This window comes from Papio anubis, chromosome 17 (genome assembly GCF_008728515.1).
Source record: "Papio anubis isolate 15944 chromosome 17, Panubis1.0, whole genome shotgun sequence".
Lineage (NCBI taxonomy): Eukaryota > Metazoa > Chordata > Mammalia > Primates > Cercopithecidae > Papio > Papio anubis.
The window spans coordinates 22,607,051-22,630,673 of record NC_044992.1 but is presented as its reverse complement, the minus strand read 5'-3'; the positions used below and the strand labels follow the sequence as shown (position 1 = coordinate 22,630,673).

The following is a 23,623-nucleotide window of genomic DNA, read 5'->3' as shown; positions in this document are numbered from 1 at the left end:
GCCTCCGGTTTGAAGCCTCTTTTATTTGTGCCTCAGAATCAGTCTGGTGCCCCTGGCATCAGGGAAGGGGGTGGGAGGAACAGTTTCTCTTTGTTCTTTTCTTCCATCCCTTTTTGTGTCCCCTCTGAGCCTCAGGGGCTGAGCCGGGAAGGCCAGTCCCAGACAGGCCCGGGACAAGGGTGTGCGGTGGGCCCCTGCCCCTAGCGGGGTCTGTGCTTCTCTGGGTGGGTGAGGTGGGGCAGGGGAGAGCCGGGTGTTAGCACCATTGGATGAAGGGTTTTAGAGTCAGTCTCCGTGTGGGGGCAAGTGGGATGTACAACCACAGAGGCTAGCAGCAGCTGGTGGGAAGGGGTGGGGGTGGTGCCAGGGCCCTGGGCGAGCCCTTTGTGTCCAGTCTACTCGGGTCTAGTGCTTACCCAGCCCAATATGCTCCCCACTCTCTGAGGCACCATGAGGGAGTCAGGGCTTGCCCAGGCCAGGGGGCTACCTTGGACACACTCCCTGATCACAAAAAAAAAGAAAAAAAAAAAAAAAAAAAAAGTGCCTTGGGGGATGGGACTCCAACTTCTGGCTGCCCAAGGAGAAGCTGGAACCACCCTGAGACCCAGGACGGGTGTGGGGGCTGGGGGAGCCGGGTACCCCGGTAAGTGCACTTGACGCTGAAATGCCGGGGTTGGGGAGGGGCTGGGCCCTAAACGTGCTGGTTTGTGTCTGGGACAAAGCAGCGACACAGCACGCGAGGAGCTCAGCTGCCCCCCAGGAGTGAAGAGCAGAGATGCAAAGGCTTCAGGGGCAGTGTCCTGGAGTGGGATTAGTGAACAGAAATGCGGACCGGCCACAAGGAGCAAGGGATGGGGACAGCGCTCCTCTAAGGATTCATCTCGCCCTCAGGACCGCCTGGCTCCGCCCCAGGACAGATCTGAGCCCAGGGGAGCGGGTTGGGGAATCAGCATACAGCAAAGCAGGGGAACCAGGCCGTGCCAGCTGCCTCCAGGGCCCTGGCCTGGGAAGGTACCCCGCGGCCATGCCGAATCCCTCCCCGATTCGTGCCTGCTGCGCTGCTGCACCGGCGAGGCAGTGGCTCCAGTCTCCAGCCGCCGCTCTGCAGGCGCGCAGGCCTAGGCTTGTCTGGCTCCTGGCCCTGGGCGTGGCGCGCATGGCGCAGGCGAGGGTCCCGGCAGGGGGCGCTACTGCTCGGTCAGTGAGAGCCTAAGGATGCGCTCCAGCTCCTCCTCCTCCTGGCGCGCGCGCCGCCGCCGCTCCTCCTGCTCCTGCGCCGACAGCTCCATCGCCAGCCGCAGCTGCTCGTCGTAGCTCCGGAACACGTGGCCGCTGGAACCTGGCCCTGAGCTGGGCCGAGGGCTGGGCACTGACGCCGGGGGCGCAGGCTGGCGCTGCGGCGTGGGCGGGGCGCTCCTGGGGGTGGGGAAGGAATGTCGCGGGCTCCCGGGCGCACCCACCCACCGGCCCGGGCCAGGACACGGCGTGGAGGCTCCAGGGCGGCCCAGGGCCACCACCCTCTAGTGGAGGCCGTCAGTCCCACGGCGTCCTGGCCCCCACCTGGTCGTGGGGGAGCCCAGCCCCTACCAAGTTCTCCCCGTCAATGCCTGGGGAGAGTCTGAACGCCGCGGTGAGGCCTCGATCCCTGCCCCCTGACTGCCGCCTTGGAGCCAGGAAAGAGTGGTGGCAGAAGCCATCCCGATACCAGAAGGGTCCCTGCCGAGGGCCCCGCGGGTTCTCCGGGCTGTGTCCTGGCTTAGGGGAGACAGGATCCTCTCCGGAGGAATCTCTCCGGCCCAGCGGGCACTGACCTGTCCTGTCGGCGACCCTCGTAGGACATGGGGTGGGTGCCAGGCTTGCTGTTGGTTAGCGCCTCCCAGATGGTGACCTGCGGGAAGGCATGGGCGTTAGCCGTGGCGGCGCCGCAGTCCCGTGGACCCGCGCGCCTGCGGAGACGCACCTGGTCATACTCACTGCCCGCCTCAAGCAGGCTCTGCTGGATGGCGAATTGCAGCAGGTCGTCATCGTCGTCCCGGGTCGCCGCCTCCCGCTGGCCGCCCATCACGCTGTAGCCGCGCGGGGCCTCGAACAACGCCGGGGAGATCTCGCAGCCGCGGCAGGAGGCTGGGGGCGCGGGGGCTGGGTCAGGCACTGCCGGGCGCGCCCCTCCCACCCACCCCGGGGAGAGCCGAGGGGCAGGCGTTCTCCCGGGGAGGGGGCCTCACTCGTGGAGCTGGAGCTGCTGATGCTGGAGGAGTCGCTGCCTGGGGAAGGCGTCTCGCTGCTGGGGCTGCCTCGCACCGATGGCACCGGCTCGTCACAGCCGTTGAGGTTCCCGAAAGTGATGCGTGCGTTGAGGATGTGGAAGATGGGGATTTCTGAGGATGAGGAAACCATCAGGCACCACCACCCAACCCCTCACACCTCAGCCTCAGCCCCGCCCCGCCCCGCCCCACCCCGCCCCAACCTCCTCTAAACCCTGGCCCGCCCGCCACGGGCTCAGGAGAAATGGCGGTGCAGTCTTACCAATCTTGACCGGGAAGCCAGGAGGCAGGCGCAGGGTGATGAAGTCCCGGAGCTTGGCAAAAAGCGCATTGCTGACGGCCATGAGATCAATGATGGGGGCCACCTGCTCACACAGGGACAGGGGATGCTCCTCACACAGCCACAGCTTGGCCTTGAACCTGCCCCCACCAGATCCCAAGGGGTGAGGGACACTGCAGGAAGCCATGGCCTCCCAGCATCTCCTGGAGCCCCAGTCCCCCACCCTCCCAGCACCGGCAGGGGCCTCACTTCTGTGTCTTGGTGGTCAGTTCCATGGGGCGGCCCATATCACGGTTGCCCAGCTCAAAGTTGGGGTTGAAGTATTCTTCTGCAGTGATGGCAGTGGGGTTGGCTTGGCTCAGAGTCTGAGTAATCAGGGTCTGTACCACATGGGGAGGGGCCCAGGAGCTCCCCTCAGTTCCTGATGCCAGGCCAGCTCATTTGCCATCACAGGGCCCCCGAGCTGTCCCCTCTGCCAGTGTGGCACGGACATGGCCTTGGGCATTGTGGAAAGGAGGTCCACATGGGCCATGCTAAGCCTCCCAAGCCGCCTCCTGAGCCACATCCACACCCCTCCACTTATGGGTACCCCTACACACACTCACCCCATTTTGGGGGCCCCCGTGCTGCTCAGCGATTCCCAGGAAGGACTGCAAAGGCGTCTTACAGCCTACAAGAAATGTGGCATCTCAGAGGACACTGTAGCTCCACACACACCTGGGCACCTCATCAGAGGTGACAGCACCCAAGACCTAGGAAAGAGGCTGCTTCCTGGGGTGGGGCCTGCTCACCCAACCACATATTCAGGCACCTTCACCTGAAGAGGACTGAGGGCTCCAAGGGCCAGGGGCCAGGGCCTCTGTGAGCACAGCTTAAAACAGTAAAAAGTAGGCCCAGGGCTCAGAAGCAACTTCCAAAAGTGCTCCTCTCCAGCTCAGTGACCCTGGACAGTAAAACGCCTTCCCCAGTAGGCATTGTAGGGTGTGCATGTGCGTGTGTGTGCTCTGCTTCAGGCACTTTCATAGGTATGACTTCATGTTGTTCCCCTGTGAGGTAGAAATTATGCTTTTTCACTTCGGACACAGTATCTGGTACCCACAGAATCAGGTGTGGCATCAGTGGGCATACAGAATCTATGGCAAGGTCCCCTGACTTTCTAACTAGGATATGTCCCACTGGACTAGAATGGCCAATAAATGGCATACATGGCATTTCTCTCCCCTCCCAAATTCAACACCGACATTAGTAATCACTTGCAGCATGCCTCTCCACTGAACCCAGATGAGTCCTTAGAATCTTCTTAGTACTCTAGGAAGCCACTATCCATCATTAGGGCTTGGCACCTGAATTAAAATCTATTGGCCTGAATAAAGCATCCAGGCTCTTGCTAGGATGCCTGTGGGAATACTGATGGAAGCATTGAAGCGGGAGCTGGTTCCCGCAATCCCGCAATACCTCTCCCCATCCACCTCTGCCTCATTACCTTTGACCTTGCCCTTGTGCTGTTCTGAAAGATGCTCTGTCCGTGTCCGGGTGATGAGCTCCACGTTGGATGCTCCATACACCTGGGGACAGATAAAGAAAGGGCTCATAGGCAGTTCTGGTCTTACCCTGTGTCTTACCCTCAAGGGCATTGGGATCACTCCCTGTAGCAAAGGGTCCTGGAGAGACTCTGCTCCAGGCTTTTGGATAAGTAAATATATGAGGTCATTTTTTCATTCATTCATTCATTCATTCATTCATTCATTCACTTATTCATTCAATAAACATTTTTTGAGGAGCCTTTCTGTGCTAGGCATTGAGGTAGGCATCAGGGATACAGTAAACAAGCCAGACATGATCCCTGCCCTCCTGAGACTTACAATCTCTATAAGGAGACAATAAAATGGAGTTACAACAGCATGGTCCATGCACTGGTGGGGGTAGCACAGAGGCCTTCCCAGCCTACAGAAGCAGGGGAGGCTTTCAGAGGAGATACCACACACAAAACCCAGGGCATCTGTTAGGTCCTGCTTTCATGTCATGGGCAACATAGGGGTCCCAGAGTAACAGGCAGAGCCTTTTGGGGTTTTTTTTGTTTTTGTTTTTGTTTTAGATGGAGTCTCTCTCTGTTGCCCAGGCTGGAGTGCTGTGGTGCGATCTCTGCTCACTGCAACCTCCGCCTCCCAGGTTCAAGTGATTCTCCTGCCTCAGCCTCCCGTGTAGCTGGGACTACAGGCACATGCCACCACACCTGGCTAATTTTTGTATTTTTAGTAGACACGGGGTTTCACCATGTTAGCCAGGCTGGTCTCAAACTCCTGACCTCAGGTGATCCACTCACCTTGACCTCCCAAAGCGCTGGGATTACAGGCGTGAGCCACCACGCCTGGCCAGGAAGATTTTTAGGGATAAAGGCCTGACTCTAGGATCAGGCCAGCCAGGATCTGAACCCCAGCTCTGCCACTTAACAGCTGTGTGACCTTGTACAGGTCACAGAACCACTCTAAGCCTGTATTTCCTCATCATAAAATGGACCAATCATCCCTATTTCTTGGGATTGTTGTGAAGACTAAATGGGATGCCAAGGAAAGGACTCAATAAACATGCATAAAATGGGAATACTAATAGAACAGCACCTACCAGAATGGGTTGTGAGGATTAAGTGTGTGTGTGCATGTGCACATGCCCTGTGTATACATCCACACATCCATATAAAATACCAGAGCAGTGCCTTGAACCCAAATATAAGTGCTTGACCACGCTGCATTGCTTCTGCACCTCCAGGGCTGGGGAAGGGAGGCCAGAATCCCCTGCACAGCTTGCTGCAGACAAGAGTGCAGCTGGGCTGGCAGCTGGGAGCTGCAGCCTCACCTTAGCTTCATACCCATTCACCATCTCCGTCTTTTCACTGCGCCAGCCCAGAATGCCAGTCTTGTTCCTGGGGAAGCAGAGGGGTCCAGCTGAGGCAGGCACCCCACCGGGCTGGCTCAAGGTTGACCAAGGCCATGCCCACCCACCTCTCAAAGGAGATATTCTTGGTGTCAAGCTGCGTGGTGACGACAGGCGCGGTGAGCCGGCTCAGCACCTGTTCCTCAGTGGGCTGAGCAGCAGCCAGTAGCAGCTCCCGGTCCTGCCCAGCCAATGCCAGAGTCTCTGTGTACACCACCCGGCGGTCGTGGTCAATTTCCATGACCACAGCGCTTGTGTCTGCCAGCCACGGAACAGCACAGGGGGTTCAGGGGTGGCCTGGGGCTGCTTCCCATTGTCCCCACCCCGCCCCACCTCCTGACTGCCTGACCTTGGCCCCTGAAGACAAAGCTGCGGTTCCCTCGCTGCCAGGTCATGTGGTCAAAGCCCAGGAGCGTGGTGTCTACCCTCAGGTTCTGGCCGCTCTTCCACACTTTGTAGGTGTCACTAGGGCAGATCTTGGACACCAGGGGCACTGGTGGAAGTGGAGGTTGGAGGTGGCTTTGACTAGTCTGGCCTACCCAGCCTGGGCCAGCTCAGGGCATGGGGTTTGGGATCCGTGTGGCCAGGAATGGGGGAGGGGACTGATGAGAGAGCAGCCTCTCCTCCGAAACCCCCTCCCTGGCCAATGTTAACCATACTCACGCAGAAGAGCAACCTGAGGTCGGGACGGGCGTGTTTCTGTCACCACTAAGTCCCTAGTGTCCACCATTTATTAATTCATTCACTCACTCTTTCATCCATTCTTTCAACAAATATTTATGAAACACCTACTGAGTGTTCCAGCCACTGGGAATACAACAGTGAAAAAGACAGGACTCCTGCCCTCTCAGAGCTTACCTTCTAGCAAGGAACGGCAGGTCATGAATACCGTAAGCAAATCATGACACAGTGAAGGGAATAATAATGGAATCAAGACAGTATCTGGGGCAATCTGGAAAGGCCTCGCTGAGGCGGTGGCCCTGAGCTGAGCTAAGGGATGGAGGGAGCCACTGGAAGAGCTATGAGAACACATTCCAGGCGAGGGAGCAAGTGCAGGACCTAAAGTGCGAGAGAGCCCAGAAGCGACCTGCTGCAGCCCGCTTACCCCAGCTAGTGAACTCCCATTTCATCTCCACGTAGAAGTCCTGGGCCTGGAGGACGAAGGGGAGAGAGGCTAAGTCTGCACTGGAGAAGGGCTCAAGGGCTCCCATGGAGGCTGAGAGGCTGGGCCTCACCTTGCGCAGCTTCTCCAGGAGCACGGGGATGCCCGCCAGCCGCTTCACCACCCGCTGGTAGTCCCGGTACCGCAGCACCAGCTGCACCAGCTCCAGATCCCGCGTACTCACAGCCTCCTGGAGCACTGGGGGAGGGGGAGGCAAGGTCACAGGGCAGGATCCTTCAGCCAACCATAGGTCTATGATGATGGGGAGGCCCTGGCTGTGGGGCCGGGGTGAGCAGGGCTGCACACCTGTCCAGCCGCTGCGATTCTCCCTGCCCACGTCTGCGCCGTGCGCCAGGAGCACACGGGCACACTCAAGGTGCCCCAGCGTGGTGGCCAGGTGCAGGGGAGTCCGGCCGCGGGGATCCAGCTGCTCGATGTCCACCTGGAGAAGGAGGGAGTGGAAGATATAGCCCCAGTCACTTCGGAGACAGCCCTCTGGAGCCCGACAGCCCTAGAACAGACAGCAACCCCCACCCCCTGCTGGTGCTGCTCTGCCTCGCCAACCTCACAAGGCAACGGAAAGACAAGACACTATGAGCTGGGGTCAGGTGGATGCAAAGGGGCTTAGAAGACAGGACAGAAAGTAACTCTGGAAGGGGGAGGGCCTTCCCTCCCTTCCTGTCCACCAAGGGCCCCTGGTTGGGTCCTCTCCTCCAAGGCCCAGTGGCCTGCCTGCCAAGAATAAGCCTGGGACTGAAGTGGGGTGGCAAAGAGGCTGTTGGCCAAGGAGCTCACCTGGGACCACACCTACCCTAGGGGTCCCAAGCCACCTTCAGGAAGGGCTACCAATTTAGATCACTGACATTATCGAGTGAGGTTTAGCAAACAGTTAGAGTAATAGGAATGAAATAACAAGTCCACGGTATTCATACAATTTCACAACCAGGTCATGTGCATGTGGGACACTATGCATTAAAATTTGTACAAATCCTATAGTTTTGTGAATAACATGATTACATTGCATGAGATTTTTGTTGTGTGATAAAAGTGTTAAAAGCTTTGTTTTGTTTTGTGTGTGTGTGTGTGTGTGTGTGTGTGTGTTTTGAGATGGAGTCTCACTCTGTTGGCAAGGCTGGAGTACAATGGCGCGATCTCCGCTTACTGCAATCTCTGTCTCCTGGGTTCAAGCGATTCTCCTGCTTCAACCTCCCGAGTAGCTGGGATTACAGACATTCGCCACCATGTCTGGCTAATATTTTGTATTTTTAGTAGAGATGGGTTTTCACCATGTTGGCCAGGCCAGTCTTGAACTCCAGACCTCAGGTGATCCACCTGGCTCAGGCTCCCAAAGTGCTGGGATTACAGGTGTGAGCCACAGCGCCCAGACAAAATCTTCTTCTTTTTTTTTTTTTTAAATTGAGACAGGGTCTCACTATGTCGCCCAGGCCGGTCTCAAACTCTTAGGCTTGAGCAATCCTCGTGTTTCAGCCTCCCAAGCAGCTGGGATTACAGGCTTCTGCACCTGGCTTAGAAAGCATGTTTATTAAACATAAGTTTTGTTTGTTTGTTTGTTTGTTTTTTGAGATAGAGTCTCACTGTGTCATCCAGGCTAGAGTACAGTGGTGAGCGATCTTGGCTCACTGCAACTTCCACCTCCCAGGTTCAAGTGATTCTCATGCCTCAGCCTTCCTAGTAGCTGGGATTACAGGCGGGCGCCACTATGCCAGGTTAATTTTTGTATTTTTAGTAGAGACGGGGTTTTGATATGTTGCCAAGGCTGGTCTCCAACTCCTGACCTCAAATGATTCGCCTGCCTTGGCCTCCCAAAGCGTTGAGATTACAGGCGTGAGCCACCGCGCCCGGCCTTAAACGTAAGTATTTAAGTATATTTCAAGAGTCTAGGACTTCTAGTTAAGAACAGTGAACTGACAGGCCAGACACGGTGGCTCACGTCTATAATCCCAGCACTTTGGGAGGCTGAGGCGAGCGGATCACCTGAGGTCGGGAGTTGGAGACCAGCCTGACCAACATGGAGAAACCCCATCTCTACTAAAAATACAAAATTAGCCAGGCATGGTGCCTGTAATCCCAGCTACTCGGGAGGCTGAGGCAGGAGAATCGCTTGAACTCGGGAGGCGGACGTTGCAGTGAGCCGAGATCATGCCATTGCACTCCAGCCTGGGCGACAAGAGCATAACTCCATCTCCAAAAAAAAGAACAGTGTACTGACCACATGCATGTAACTCCCTCCTCTCCTCCTCAAAACTTGATTAAAATGCCAATAAAAAGGCTTCAACTTCTATCATAATAAATGAAATTACTCTCCCACCATAAACAATGAGAAAATTATTGCTGCAAAATATATGAAGGCTGGACACAGTGGCTCACCCCTGTAATCCCAGCACTTTGGGAGGCAAAGGTTGGAGGATTGCTTGAGCACAGGAGTTAGAGATCAGCCCGGGCAACATGGCAAAACCCCATCTCTACAAAAAATACAAATCAATTAGCCGGGTATGATGGCCTGTGCCTGTAGTTTCAGCTACTCGGAGCTACTCGGTGGGAGGATCGCTTAAGCTTGGGAGGTTGAGGCTGCAGTGAGGTATCATCACACCTCTGCACTCACACACACACACACACACACACACACACACACACACACACACATACTCTATATAGAAAATATATGTAAAGAGAAATCACAGTTTTTAGAAATCCAGAACTGTGATCCTTGAAATAAGGAAAATGAAAAAGCTGAGCTCTGTAATATCCCTGGATTTCTGCCTGGAGGAACATTCCAGACTGTAATTCAAGGAGGGGAAGCCCGAGCAGAGCATGGTGCTCTTCCTGGGTTGAGAAGATGGAGACAGGAGTTCAGGGAAGCCAAAGTACTAAAAGTTGCAGCAGAGCACAGTTCTGGAAAGGAGTAAACTACTCAAAAAATTCCAGCAATCCGCACAGGGGTCTCTTCGAGTTTTGCTGGATACTAAATTACACATATGTACAGTGAAACTCAGTAATACCATGCAAAAAGGAGCAATAAAATGGTAAATTATCAGAGCTCACCAATGGCAGGGAGATAATCAAGCTCCAGCCTCCTAGAATGCAGAAGTATATTTAATCAGACCCCAGAAGGGTTATGCCTTAGTAGTAGAGCTAAACTATCCCTAGAGAAAAGGCTCACCTAGACCCACCCTAACAAGTTAAAAATTAGCCTCAGGCTGGGTGCAGTGGCTCATGCCTGTAATCCCAGCACTTTGGGAGGCGGAGGCGGGCAGCTCACGTGGGGTCAGGAGTTCAAGACCAGCCTGGCCCAAATGGCGAAACCCCATCTCTACTAAAAATACAAAAAATTAGCCAGGTGTGGTGATGGGTGCCTGTAATCCCAGCTACTCAGGAGGCAGAGGCACGAGAATCACTTGAACCCAGGAGGCGGAGGTTGCAGTGAGCTGAGATTGCACCACTGCACTCTGGCCTTGGTGACAGAGCAAGATTTCATCTCAAAAAAAAAAAAAAGAAAAAGAAAAAGAAAAGAAAAATTAGCATCGAAGGCCAGGCATGGTGGCTCATGCCTCTAATCCCAGCACTTTGGGAGGCTGAGGCAGGCAGATCACTTGAGCCTAGGAGTTCAAGACCAACCTGGGCAACACAGCAAAACCCCGTGTCTACAAAAAATACAAAAAATTAGCCAGGTGTGGTAGCATGTGCCAGTAGCCTCAGCTACTCAGTGACTGAGGCAGGAGGATCCCTTAAGCCCAGGAAGTTGAGGCTGCAATGAGCTGAGATTGGGCCACTGCACTCAAGCCTGGGTGACAGAGGAAGACTCTGTCTCTCAAAAAAAAAAAAAAAAAAAAAAAAAAGCCTCAAAAAGGTCAAGCTGATTTGCAAGTAATTTACCTAGTCTGCCTGAACAAAGCCCAACACTCTTTAAAGGACAATAACAAATCCACATGCTTAACATCATATTTACAATGTCCAACATTCAGTTAAAAATTACTAGATACAGCCAGGCACAGTGGCTCATGCCTGTAATCCCAGCACTTCAGGAGGCCAAGGCAGGCGGATCATGAGGTCAGGAGATCGAGACCATCCTGGCTAACATGGTAAAACACTGTCTCTACTCAAAATACAAAAAATTAGCTGGGCGTGGTGGTGGGCACCTGTAGTCCCAGCTACTCAGGAGGCTGAGGCAGGAGAATGGCGTGAACCCGGGAGGTGAAGCTTGCAGTGAGCCAAGATGGCGCCGCTGCTAAAAGAAGAAGAAGAAAATATAATCTATAATCAGGAGAAAAATAACTTCATAGAAACAAGACCCAGAAGTGATAAAGATGATAGACGGCTCAATATACTCAAGAGTTTAAAGAAAAACATGAAAAAGATGTTCACAAGGAGAGGAATGAGAGGTATAAAAAAGAAGCCAGTGGACCATCTAAAGATGACAAGTACAGTAACTGAAATGAAAAATTCACTGAATGAAAATAACAGCAGATTAGATACTGCACAATTTTAAAAATCAGTGAATTTGGCCGGGCGCGGTGGCTCAAGCCTGTAATCCCAGCACTTTGGGAGGCCGAGGCGGGTGGATCACGAGGTCAGGAGATCGAGACCATCCTGGCTAACATGGTGAAACCCCGTCTCTACTAAAAATACAAAAAACTAGCCGGGCGTGGTGGCGGGCGCCTGTAGTCCCAGCTACTCGGAGGCTGAGGCAGGAGAATGGCGTGAACCCAGGAGGTGGAGCTTTCAGTGAGCCGAGATCGCGCCACTGCACTCCAGCCTGGGCAACAGAGCGAGACTCCGTCTCAAAAAAAAAAAAAAAAAAAAAAAATCAGTGAATTTGAAGACAGCAATAGAACTTTCCAAACTGAAGCACAGAGGAGAAAAACAGTACTGAAAAATAAAGTTGCCTGGGCTTCTATAGTCCCAGCACTTTTGGAGGCCAAGGCGGGAGGTTGGCTTGAGTTCAGGAGTTTAAGACCAGCCTGGGCAATATAGCCAGACCCTGTCTCTACAGAAAAAAAAAACCCACTTTTAAATTAGCTAAGCATGGTGGCAAGCAGCTGTAGTCCCAGCTCCTCTGGGGCTGTGGCAGGAGGATCCCTTGAGACCAGGAGTTTGAGGCTGCAGTGAGCTATGATCACACCACTGCATTCCAGCCTGGGCAATAGAGCAAGACCCTCTCTCTATGGAGCCTCATAATCGGTAAGACATTATCAAGCACTCTAACATATATGTATTGGAATCCCAAAGGATGGAATAAAGAAGTAGGACAAATAAGACAAATTTAGAGAAACAGACCTGGTATGGTGGCTCATGCCTGTAATCCCAGCACTTTGGGAGGCCAAGGTGGATGGATCACAAGGTCACTTCAACACCAGCCTGGCCAATATGATGAAACCCCGTTTCTACTGAAAATATAAAAATTAGCCAGGCGTAATGGTAGGCACCTGTAGTCCCAGCTACTTGGAGGCTGAGGCAGGAGAATCGCTTGAACCTGGGAAGGGGAGGTTGCAATGAGCCGAGATCGTGCCACTGCACTCCAGCTTGGGTGACAGAGGGAGACTCCATCTCAAAATAAATAAAGAAATAAGAAAGAAAGAATGTCCAAAATTTTTCTAAATGTGATAAAAACTACTATGGTGGGTTGAAGAATGGTGCCCCTCCTAAGACATGTCCACATCACATTCTGACCCTCAGAGCCTATGAATGGGACCTTATATGAAAAAAGGGTCTTTGCAGACATAATTAAGGATCTCAAGACGAGATAATCCTGGATCACCCAGGGGGCCCTAAATCCAATGACAAGTGTCTTTCTAAAACACTCAGAGAGGTGAGAAGGCCATGTGAAGATGGAGGCAGAGACTAGAGTTCTGCAGCCACAAGCCAAGAGGGTTGTGGCCTAGTCACCAGAATCTGAAAGAGACAAGGCAGGACTCTTCCCTAGAGCCTTTGGAGGGACTGCCACCCTGCCAACATCTCAAATTTGTACTTACGTCTCCCGAACTGTGAGAGAATTTTTTTTTTTTTTTTTTAGATGGAGTCTCACTCTGTCGCCCAGGCTGGAGTGCAGTGGCGTGATCTCGGCTCACTGCAAGCTCCGCCTCCTGGGTTCACACCATTCTCCTGCCTCAGCCTCCCCAGTAGCTGGGACTACAGGCACCCGCCACCACGCCTGGCTAATTTTTTGTATTTTTAGTAGAGACGGGGTTTCACCGTGTTAGCCAGGATGGTCTTGATCTCCTGACCTCATGAGCCGCCCGCCTCGGCCTCCCAAAGTGCTGGGATTACAGATGTGAGCCACTTCACCTGGCCAAATATTTGTTGTTTTAACTCACCTAGTTTGTAGTAATTTGTTGTGGAAACTAATACCAAGATAAAGCCACAGAACCAAGAAACTCAATGAACCCCAAGTAAGACAAACATGAAGTAAACTACACCAAGGTTCATCATAATCAAATGCTGAAAACTAGTGGTAAAAAGAAAATCCTAAAAGCATTCAAAGAAATGAGGTCTATTATGTATGGAAGAACAAATACAGGAAATATTACATTCTTCATATCAGAAACTATGCAAGCCAAGAAACAATATAATGAAATCTTTAAAGTGCTGGGGGAAAGAACAAAAACAAAAACTTTCAACCTAGAATTTTTTTTTCCCTCTAATCCAGTCTGACTGGTATTGACCTAGAATTCTATACCCAGTGAAAATATTCTTCAAAACTGAAGAAGAAATAAATATGTTGGCAGACAAACAAATACTAAAAGAATGTATTGCCAGATGTGCAGGAAATGTTAAAGGGAGTTCTTCAGGTGGAAAGAAAATGATCCCAGATGGAAACCTGAATCTGTACAAAGGATTGAAGAGTGCCAAAAAATGTTAAATGTATAGGAATGTCAGGAGACAGGCACAGTGGCTCACGCCTGTAATCCCAGCACTTTGGGAGGCCGAGGCGATCAGGTCAGCAGAGGTCAGGAGTTTGATACCAGCCTGGCCAACAGGGTGAAACCCCATCTCTACTAAAAATGCAAAAATTAGCTGGGTGTGGTGGGGGATTCCTGTAATCCCAGCTACTAGGGATACTGAGGCACATGGATTGCTTGAACCTGGGAGGTGGAGGTTGCAGTGGGCAGAGATCGCACCACTGCACTCCAGACAGGGCGACAGAGAGAGACTCTGTCTCAAAAAAAAAAAAAAAAAAAAAGAATGTCAGGCTGGGCACAGTGGCTCATGCTGTAATCTTTGGGAGGCCGAAGTGGGCAGATCACTTGAGCCCAGGAGTTTGAAACCAGCGTGGGCAATGTGGTGAAACTCCGTTCTACAAAAAAATACTAAAATTAGCCAGGCGTGGTGGTGCATGCCTATAGTCCCAGCTACTGGGAGGCTGAGGTGGGAGGATCCCTCGAGCCAGGGAGCCGAAGGTTGCAGTGAGCAGAGATCATGCCACTGCACTCCAGCCTAGGCAACAAAGCCAGACCCTGTCTCAAAACAAAAAAAAGTCAATAAAATATTTAAAACCCACAAGAATAAAGAGATGCCAGCAGATGGGAAACTTCAACACACTTAAGAACATGGAAAGTGGCTAGGGCCTCACCAACTGACTTAGGGGAGCAGAGGAAGCCGAAACTAAAGCAGCCACAGAGGGAAACGTCCGTGTAAAGAGCAAGCCAGATGACCCCCCAGGCCCCCCTGAAAGGTGTAGGTAGGACCCGCAGGCAGTGGGGAAGGCAGAAGTGGAGGTGAGGCTAGAGCTGAGTGCAGGGAGGCTGGTTACAATTCAGAGCCCCCTCGTTCCCTTCCCAGCCTCATTAACCCCTTCCTCACCACAGGACACCAGGGGTTTATTCTCTGCAGAAATTGGGCATGAGATGCTCTGGACTCAGGGGCATTGGTCACAGCAGAGGACAAGGTATGGTGCTGAAAGCCAGTGACCCGTGAAACCGCAGCCCCTTCCCTGCCTGGGTCCTGAACTACTGGCAGCCAGGTCACACCACCACCACCCTATCCACCCAAGCAAGAAGTTGTCCCAAAGACCTCAGAATACAGACATCTGGTGACCCTACAATGAACAGGCCAGCCTGCCACCTGATCACCTTACAGTAGCACCCACACATCCCTGAACTCCACAGCCTCATTCTTAAATATGATCCAACAGCCAGGAGAAACTGGACACTTGATGAAAGCTTCCCATGTGAAACAAACCAAAACATACAAATTAGATGCTAAGAACCCAGAGGAAATTCTCTCGATGCAGGGAATAAAAGAAAACTCTTCGGGGGAAAACAGTAATTTACATCCTCAGGAAAATATAGAAAGATCATTGAATCCATGAAACAAAATGGGACAGCCTGCCCTTTCTCTTGCCTTCATTCTGGAAGTGACTTTCTTAACTTTTCCTTGTTTTCTGCATTCCTGGACAGCTGCACCTGCCCCGTAAACAGTAAACATCACCTGAATTTACTTCATTTTCAGGTGGAAAAAAAAAAAAAAAAACAACTTTGAAACTGTCTTTATCTCCTCTTTTTCCCGCACCCTCCACATCTAACCCATCAGGAAAACTTGTAGGCTCTGCCTTCGAAACAGACCTAGAAGCCTCCCAGTTTCTACCACCTTGCGGCTGTAGCCACCCCATCTCTCACTGGCAGCCCCTCACTGTCTTTTTGCTGCTCCCCTTGTTCCCAAGCTCTATTGTCCACCTCACCTATGGCAGCTAAAGTCATCCTGTGAAGTGTTACTCAGGTCCTGACACTCTTTAGTTCAAAATCTTCCAGTGGCTTCCCATCGTAGTTAGCAGGGAATCCAATGGCCCCAGACTTCTCTTTGAACTCATTTACTCCACCCTTCGCCAACGACCTTCCCTGGAACATTCTCCAGGGTCCTCCAGAGAGCCCCAAGGCTTTCTCTGTCCCTTCACTCAGGCTGCTGCTCAAATGTCACCTCCTTAGAAAAGCCCACCCTGATAGCCCATCTGAGGTGACAGCTGCTATGGCTCTATCCACTGCCCAACCAAGTGTGCCTGTTTAGCACCTCCTGCACCTCGAACAAAGCCCTATCAGCCAGGTCCCTGTCTGCTTTGTTCACTGCTGGTTCCCCACTCCCCAGGCAGCACTTGGCACATAAATATTTGCTAGACAAATGCATAGAGTACTAGGCTGAGGGGGCACGAGGAGGGGAAGGTAATTAACCAAGAAATCATTGCAGAAGTATATTGTTTATGCACGGGGGGCTCAGGTCTGTAATCCCAGCACTTTGGAAGGCCAAGGTAGGTAGATCACTTGAGCTCAGGAGTTCGAGACCAGCCTGAGCAACACAGCAAGACCCCATCTCTACAAAAAAATACAAAAATTAGCCGGGCATGGAGGCACCTGTAGTCCTAGCTCCTTGGGAGGCTGAGATGGGAGGATCACCTGAGCCTGGGAGGCAGCAGCTGCACTGAGCCATGATCACACTACTGCACTCCAGCCTGGGTGACAGAGTGAGAACCTATCTTATTAAAAAAGAAAAAAGAAGAAGAAAGAAAGAGAGAGAAAGAGAGAGAGAAGGGAGGGAGGAAGGGAGGGGAGGGGAGGCGAAAGGAGGGGAGGGGAGGGGAGGGAAGGGAACTATATTGTTTATAATTAGGGAGGTAAACGACAGGAGTGTTTGAAGTGGTCACCTCTGGGGAGGTGGGAGAGGCGGAGCAAGGAGCACCGCTTTTCATTACGCATCTTCTATCAACAGTTAAATATTTTAAAGCATGACCGTGAACTCCTTTGTCAAAAATGAAACATTTTAAATAATTTAAGATTATTTATATAATTTTTATAGCCTTGTTCTGACATTTCTTCATTTTTCAATATACTGGGAGCCTCAAAAAAAACCAGTGGGCCTGGCCCCTGTTGGCCTCTGAGCTGTGGCCCCCCACAGAGAAGGGGAGCACTGTTTACTCTTGTCCTGTCTTGGTTGGGCTAGACCCCCGGGCTTGCAACCTGGGTGGGGTCTTGAGCCCTGCAGAGGGAGTGGGAGAGGGCCACAGGACCCGAGCTGACTGGGGAAGTCCGGAGCCTCCCGATGGCGCTGTGCTGAGCCATCCAGGCCTCCCAGCCCTGCCCCACATGCCGCAGCCACTGCAGCTAATAAGGCCCTAGGGGGCTGGCAGGGCCCCTGCCTCGCCTCAGGGCTCCAGATGCTGCCTCCCTCCCACTCAGGTGCCTCAGCTCCAGGCCCCAGAGACAGGATGGCACTCCCTTGCAGGCATGGTGCCCCTCCCCAGCCCCACACCTCAGGAGCGCTCCCCAGCGCGCCTCCCCAGGGAGGCCTGGATGGCTCAGCACCCTATGCACCCCATGCAGAACCCCAGGCACTTAGCCAAGCCCCAGAGCAGCTCTCCCCACAAGCCCAGAGTGCCACCTGCAGTGCAAGTGGCACCTTGCCCTGGACCCAGGTAGGAGAATTCATTAATCTCCTCAGCAGAGGCCTCCAGCTTCTCCTCAGCAGAGGCCTCTAGCTATTTAATTGCTGGAATGAAAAGGTTTCCCATGAAACCCAACACCCAGCCCTCCCCACCAAGAGAATGGAGATTCCTTATCCCAGCAGGCCTCAGCTGGTGTCAAAACCTGGGGTCTTTGGAGTTTCGTAGCTGGGGCTCCCTGGGCAGAAAGCCCCCCGGCCTCCACTCAGGCACACATACCACACGCTAGTACACACAGGTACCATACAAATACACACCCATTCGCTCATAGGTACTCACGTGTGCCCTTAAGTGTACAAGCACACGCGTGCCCAGCTGCCTTCTGGCCCTGCAGGAGTCCACTCCTGTGTAACGAGTGTGTGCGCTGCCAGCATATTTGCACAGGAACACCCCTCACACCCACGTGCACTAGCAGGGTACTTTCCAAACTCCTTTAGCATGAGCAGAATCCTTTGGTTAAGGGAAGTATGAAAAGCGTACACCTAATGTATGGACTAAACATGGTGCTTGCAAGGAAGGAAGGTGAGGGACGCAGAGCCTGTGCTCAAGGCCATGCCTGCTTAGCCCCTTCCCCAGCCCACCGGGAGGAAAGCAGGAGTCTGGTGTGGTCGTTACTTGACCTCTCTTGCCCAACGTGGGGGGCAGGGCAGGTCTGCCTGAGCTCATTCAAGGGGAGGCAGGCAGGATGTGTCCTCAAGCTGCGTAGGAGGCCATGGGCTGTGGGGGCTGCACCCTGGACTTCTCCCTCCATGTCGCCCCTCCCATCCTGCCCGTGCAGCCCCTACCCCTCATCCCAGAACACATTGATTTTTGGTTTCTGGGGTTTGCGGCTCCCTCTCCTGAGCTTCCTAGCTTACCAACTGTGGTGATGCCCCATGTCCAGGACTGCCCACTGTAGGCAAAGGGAGGGGTCTGAGGTGCTCCCCGCCCATCCCGGGCCCCACAACCCATCTCCCCTGCCTCTAGGTCAGAAGAGTGAACAGGGAAAGCAGGAAGCAAGCCCATGGCGGAGAACGCCCCAGGGAGAAGGAAAATGTTTCTCTGGGATCACAGTCTGCCCACTTCAGGGTTCTGGTTGCCAGGGGCAGAATCCTGCTCCCCAAGCCCAGCCTACACATGTCCCTCCCACGGGAGCTGCACAGGCTAACCCTTCCCCCTGCTCCTACCCCAGGGACTCCAGATCTCGTGACTCCAGAATCAGGGCCATGCCCAGCTGGCCATGCCAGGCAAGGGGGAACTGGCACATTCCCTGGCCTACAACCCTGTCCCCCTTGACCTGGCAGGGAACACGCATGGCGGCAAGCAGGGCACCGCGCCGGCATCACAGCACTGCTGGGTGCCCCTTCCCTTCACCAGGCACCTCCTATCTGCCTACCACTCCCTGCTTGCAGCCTCCAGCAGAACAATTAGGGCCTGAGTAAAGCCCATTAACCTCCTCTGAAGGTGGCCATGCTGACCCCCTCCTCAGCCAGCTGCACTGCCAAGCCTGCCCACAGAGGGCCTCTGTGGGGCTTTCTTGGAGTGAAGAAGAGGCAGCTCTGCCAAGCCAAGACCAGGGAAACCCAGCTCCTGAGTGCTTGAGGAAAGCCGAGCTGTTTCCGTGGCGGCTAGTACCAGGGGGACGAGAGGCCAGGGACCCCGGCTGGGATGCCAGGGTTCCACAGTGCTTTTATCATGATGTTAGGTGGCTGTCCCCAGGTCCCCCTGCAGAAAACAGAGCCTGGTGCCCTGGGGAGTAGGCAGCGTACATCTGGATACAAGCCTCACTCTGGGCCAGTCCTCGAAGGGGGAGACAACCAGGGAACTCTCCCACCCACATGGAGTGGCATTCCCCTTTTTGGCACGCCCGAGGGAAGGAGACGACTGGCCTGGCTCCTCTGTGGTTGAACAAGGGTTAACCTCCACCAGTGCCCTATATTCCCCCTGGCCTGTATCCAGGGCAGGCAGTGTCCATTTCAAGGAGACATTAACTCACTGGGGCAGGGGTAGGGGTGAACCTGGGACCTTGTTTCTGAGGCAGCCAGAGGGGTGGGAGAGAGAAACACATGAGCAGCCCCCAACACCTCTACCTGCAGCGGCTCCAGTGCCCCCCACCCCAGCAAGATGGCCACCCACTTCAGGACTATCAGCAGAGAGGCCTGCTGGAGAAGTCTTTTCTCCCAGGGCATTCTGCCTCTCTCCAGTCTCTGCAGTAAAAGGACCACCCACCCTCAGGCAAGGGAGTGGGACTGAGGCATTCTGGAGATTCAGCATTTTGCCTAGTGATCCCTGGACCCCTGGGAAGTTCTTCCCACATGAGGCTTGTCTTCTTTTGCTTTCAGAAAAGGAAAGCAGAGAAGAGCCAGCAGAGGGTGGCTGGCCTTGTCTTAGCACTCTGCACATCACCTGGAATTCCCTGTTCATACTTGCTTCACCAGAACAGAGACTCCTTGAGGGCAGGGGCTGGTGCCCTGTTTGTTCATCTGTTTCCCGGGGGCACTGTAACCCACTCTCTTTAACAGGCCTCTCATGGCTGCAGAGCACTGCCTTTATGATAAATAAACAGAGACAGAGTCTGAGGAGTTCAGTCCAAGGAGAAACTTGGAGAGTGCTGGCGTCAGCACAGGTAACAGGAACTGGTCACCCAGACCCGCCCAGAGGCTTGCAGGCACAGGTCACTTGGATATTTACAGGGACTGCCATGCAGAGCTGGATGCCGTACAGGCCTCGGAGCTGGTTCAGCGTGGGACTTCAGAGACACATCTTGATCCCCAGCCTGCTCAGTCTGATGGCCTGCCCTCCACCTCCATGCTTCCCTTGGCGATTGCACAGCTCCTCAGACTGAACTTCTCCTGACTCAAGAAGTGGCCCTCAGAAGGTAAATTCCCACAGCAGGCAACTGCGCTAACCACCCCCAGCCCATGGTCCCAGGGTCTCAGACCCAGACTGAAACTGGGGTTCTCAACCTGCAGCAACCCATGGGGCCTGGGCCCAGCTCTGGCTCCTGCTGCCCACCCTGGAGGGGGGGGCATCTCTGCCATGAGTGCCTACCTGTGGCCTCGGTGCCAAGGGCAGAAGTGGCAATCTGTGACCTGTGCCTGCCTTTGTCCTGAAGCATGGCCAGAAGACATCCCCCTTTTCCGTTTTCTTGGAGACCACTGCCCAGCCCAAAGCTGGTGACCCACGTGGTCTTACTGACCAGCAGAAACCAGGGAGCCCACCTCGTGTGCAGAACCTCAAGTCCTTCCAGCAGCCAGGGCCCCCCAGCTTCCTCTGCGCCTAGAAGCCAGGCCCCAGCACCAGAGGGCAGGAGAGCGCTTTTCAGCACCTGGACAAGGCCCTTGGGGCCTCCCAAGAGGGTCTTTCTCCACTCCCCGTTCCTGAGCTGGGGCTGGGGTCTGAGGGATCCAAGGATCTGCTCAGTTTGAGAGCTAAAAGAGAAAGCGCTCACCGTTGGGGAGAGGGCGCTGGGTGGGGCTGGGATGCCTGGGAATGTGACACAGCCTCTTCCCCATCCTTGACCTATGGCCCCCTCCCCACGCAAGCCTTTCCCACCTCCGCACCCTCATTCGGGAGGTGTCGCTGCTCCACTGGCTGGGGCGGACTCTCCCACCACATGGAACACCGACCCAGCCCGCAGCCCCTCCCTGCAGCCCTCACTGCCCCGGCGGAGGAGGGGCACAGTGGCCCCTACCCCCATCCAGGAGGGTCCGAAACACGTGTGGTCCCGCCCGTCCCGGCCAGAGGGGAGTGGGCAGGGCCCGCTCCCATCACCCTTTCCCGGTCAACAAGCACAAAAGCCGCGGCCGCAAACAAAGACGCGCCGCAAACTCGCCGGGGAGGCGGGACAGCCCGCGCCGCACCCCCTCCCCTGGCCGGACGGGCGTGCCTGGCCGTGGGGTCCCCGCGGCGACCCGACGGCGCTCCTACCTGGCCGGCGCGGACCTCCTTCTCCAGCTCGCGGTGGCGGTTGTACCACACGAGGTAGTGCAGCGGGTATTTGCCCTCGGGCCCCTTCCTGGCGGAGGCGTTGGCGGGGATCATCGCCCGCTCCTCATGCCGGGGCCGCGGCGCCCGGCCGGGGAGGAGGGACGGCGCCGGGAGGCAGGCCCGGGGTTGCGGCGGGGGCCGGCACTGCTTGCTCGCGGGGCGCAGCTCGGGCATGTGCAGGCGAAAGCCCGCGGGCGGGCAGCGCGCCCAGCGCAGTGCTGTGGGCAGCGCATGAGCGACGGAAGGCAGCGTCCCTCGCAGGAGGCGGCGGCAGCAGCAGCGGAGGTGGCGCGGAGGCCACACCGCCCTGGGGAGGGAGCGGGCACTCGGCAGCGCGGCGCGGACTCGCGCTCGCCTCCTGCGAGGTGCTGCCTCGACCGGGAGGAGCAGAGGAGGCGCCTGGCGGGCACGCAGGGGCCACCTGAAGGGGCGGGCGCGGGCCCCGGGGACGCCGCCGCAGGGACGCGCGCCCGCAGCCCCCTGCTCCCCGCAGCTGCATAGCCCGGCCCTCAGCCCGAGCGGCCGGCGAGGGATGCGGGGATGATGGGGAGAGAGGAAGGGGACCGGGCGCCCCGGGTAGAGCTTGTCAGCTCAGCCCCGCGGCATCATGGGGCTTGTAGTCCGCCTCGTGAAACTGGGGGTGGCAGGTGGCCGGAGAGGGTCCGCACTGTCCCCGGATCCCGTGGGAGAATGGGCCGGGAGTCAGGCCTGGCCCAGACGCGGGCAGGGCCCTGACGCCAGGTGGGCTGGGGTGCACCTGCCCCGCTGGCATTTTGCCTTTTGCTGGGGAAGGAGGGGCACGGGCCTAGTTCGAGCGTTTGGGAGACGGTGGAGGTGTAATCTTCAGAATTGAGCTTGGGTCCCAGGGGCCTTGAAGAAGGATCCGGATTCCCAGAAGACAGTGACTGATGGGGGGAAACTCCTGAGAAAGATGTGGGGCATCAGTACCAGGGGTCACTGGCGCAGCCAGGGGTCTGGTCCCTGGAGCATTTCTGAGGAGTCTTCCCTGCCCTGTTAGAAAATTAAACTCCATCTTCCCACACATGTCATTGGAAACAGAATGTCCAGTAAGGCGGGAAAGACGGTCCTTCCCCCCAGACACACTGTCCCCAGCAAGAACCAGAGTGAAGTTGGACAGAGAAAGCAGCAGGTGGCAGCTTCGCTCCTCCACCCAGCTGGTCCCTCAGGAAGGGAAGTGACTGATTCCAGAGACTGTCTTCTTCCTGAATGACCCCAGGGCGAAGAGGTACTTCCAGAACGGTCCCTGCAGAGGGTGTGGTAAAAGTTGAATTGGCCTCTCGGCGCCAATTGCAAGGCCTGGAAGGACCAAGAGGCTTGGACCAGTCCCTGGAGGGAGGGGACTGTGATGTCAGAGAGACCAGAGTTCGAATACCTCCAACTGCCTGACCTTAAAAAAGCAAACTGCTTAATTTTTCCGACTTTCTCGGTCCACTCCCCTTCAAAATGAGACTCTAGATACTACCTCCTGGGTTGAGCTAAGGATAATGACTGCCCTGGAAACAGCGCCTCCCTCCCCCAACCAGGCGGGCCGAGACAGGTGGCGGGACCAGGCACGGTGCCTTCTTGAGCCCACCTCAAAACAAGGCAGGAATAAGGGATTCCACACCGGCCCTACTTAAAACAACAATCCAAGAAGTATTTGTGTGGGAAGTGCCAGCAAAAGCTTGCAAACTCTCTCAGGTTTCTTTGTGTGGTCTTCTCTCCTTCCTCCTCCACACCCTGCGGTGCCAGGCCCCGGCGGGAAGAGATGAGGGAGGAGCGGGCTGCCTCGCCCGTTTCTCCCGCCTGGGAGGAGCCAGCTGGCTTCTCTGGCGGCCCCGGACCGCTGCCCGCCTGCACCACCAGGGGTCAGCAGAGTGTCGTGGCTGCAACTGGTGTAGGGGAGGGGGGCTGTCGCGGGGGAGGGGCATCTAGGAGTGGCCGGGAGCATGCCAGTGCGTTTCCTTATTAAATTGTCTTTCGAACCTTGTATGTGATTCCACTGTAGCAGTCCTGCTTCCTGGGGTGGTGACATCTCCATGGGGGAATCCAGAAACCCTTTTATCTCCAGTCCCAGGCCCAGAAGTTTGGCTGTGACGGGGCTGGGGGAAACAAAGTTTGGATGGTTTGTCCGCGCCGGGGCCACTCCCAGGTAGCCTCCGAGCCAACCAGGAGATAGGGAGTGGGGCTGCGGGGGGTTGGTAAGCAGAGTGAGTCATCCTTCTTCCCCAGCAAAGCCCAGGAGTCCGAGGGCAGGGGGAGTTGTGGGGAGCTGTCGATTGTGGGGAGCTGTCCCCTGGGCGGCCGGGTTCTTTCTTTGCCAGGCGGCGGTAGACACTGAACCCAGGTCGCTTGCGCTTCGCCTGCGCGCTCGGCTGCCACGTGCTCGAGACGCGCCCACACAGCGGAGAAACAAAGACAGCCAAGCGGCAGGGCTGCCAGCAGCCTCCTCGACATTTAATAAATGAAATTCCATGGCTGGGGGTCCACCGGGGGTGAACGGGAGGCCACCGCTCGTCGACTGAGCGCCCGGCACCGGCTGCCTGGCCACTCCTTCCGTCTCACTCCCCCCG

General features: G+C 55.2%; 1 protein-coding gene across 2 annotated transcripts; it reads right to left on the bottom strand.

Moving 5' to 3' along the window:
* Nucleotides 1–3: 3 nt before the first annotated feature.
* ANKRD13B (ankyrin repeat domain 13B) lies at nt 4–21,600 on the bottom strand. 2 transcript variants are annotated; one of them, XM_003912551.3, is made up of 15 exons: nt 20,991–21,600; nt 6,944–7,079; nt 6,711–6,835; nt 6,581–6,626; nt 5,825–5,968; nt 5,544–5,733; nt 5,398–5,464; nt 4,028–4,109; nt 3,150–3,214; nt 2,794–2,924; nt 2,527–2,684; nt 2,226–2,378; nt 1,961–2,124; nt 1,812–1,888; nt 4–1,416 (listed from the first exon to the last, which is right to left on the bottom strand). In XM_003912551.3, exons 1-15 carry the CDS (start codon nt 21,222–21,224, stop codon nt 1,188–1,190), a joined length of 2,001 nt encoding a protein of 666 aa, XP_003912600.2. In that variant the 5' UTR covers nt 21,225–21,600; the 3' UTR covers nt 4–1,187. The 2 variants fall into 2 exon arrangements, with proteins under 2 accessions (XP_003912600.2, XP_031512872.1); XM_031657012.1 differs by having other exon boundaries at nt 2,527–2,717; nt 6,581–6,835; nt 20,991–21,153.
* Between the last annotated feature and the right edge of the window lie 2,023 nt (nt 21,601–23,623).

Excerpts from the sequence above, each read along its gene's own strand:
- ANKRD13B (XM_003912551.3), bottom strand. The coding sequence starts at position 21,224 with ATGCCCGAGCTGCGCCCCGCGAGCAAGCAGTGCCGGCCCCCGCCGCAA. Across the intron at positions 2,685-2,793 it reads CTGACCACCAAGACACAGAA|GTTCAAGGCCAAGCTGTGGC; the intron begins GTGAGGCCCCTG and ends TGGTGGGGGCAG. Across the intron at positions 1,889-1,960 it reads CGGGCAGTGAGTATGACCAG|GTCACCATCTGGGAGGCGCT; the intron begins GTGCGTCTCCGC and ends GCCTTCCCGCAG.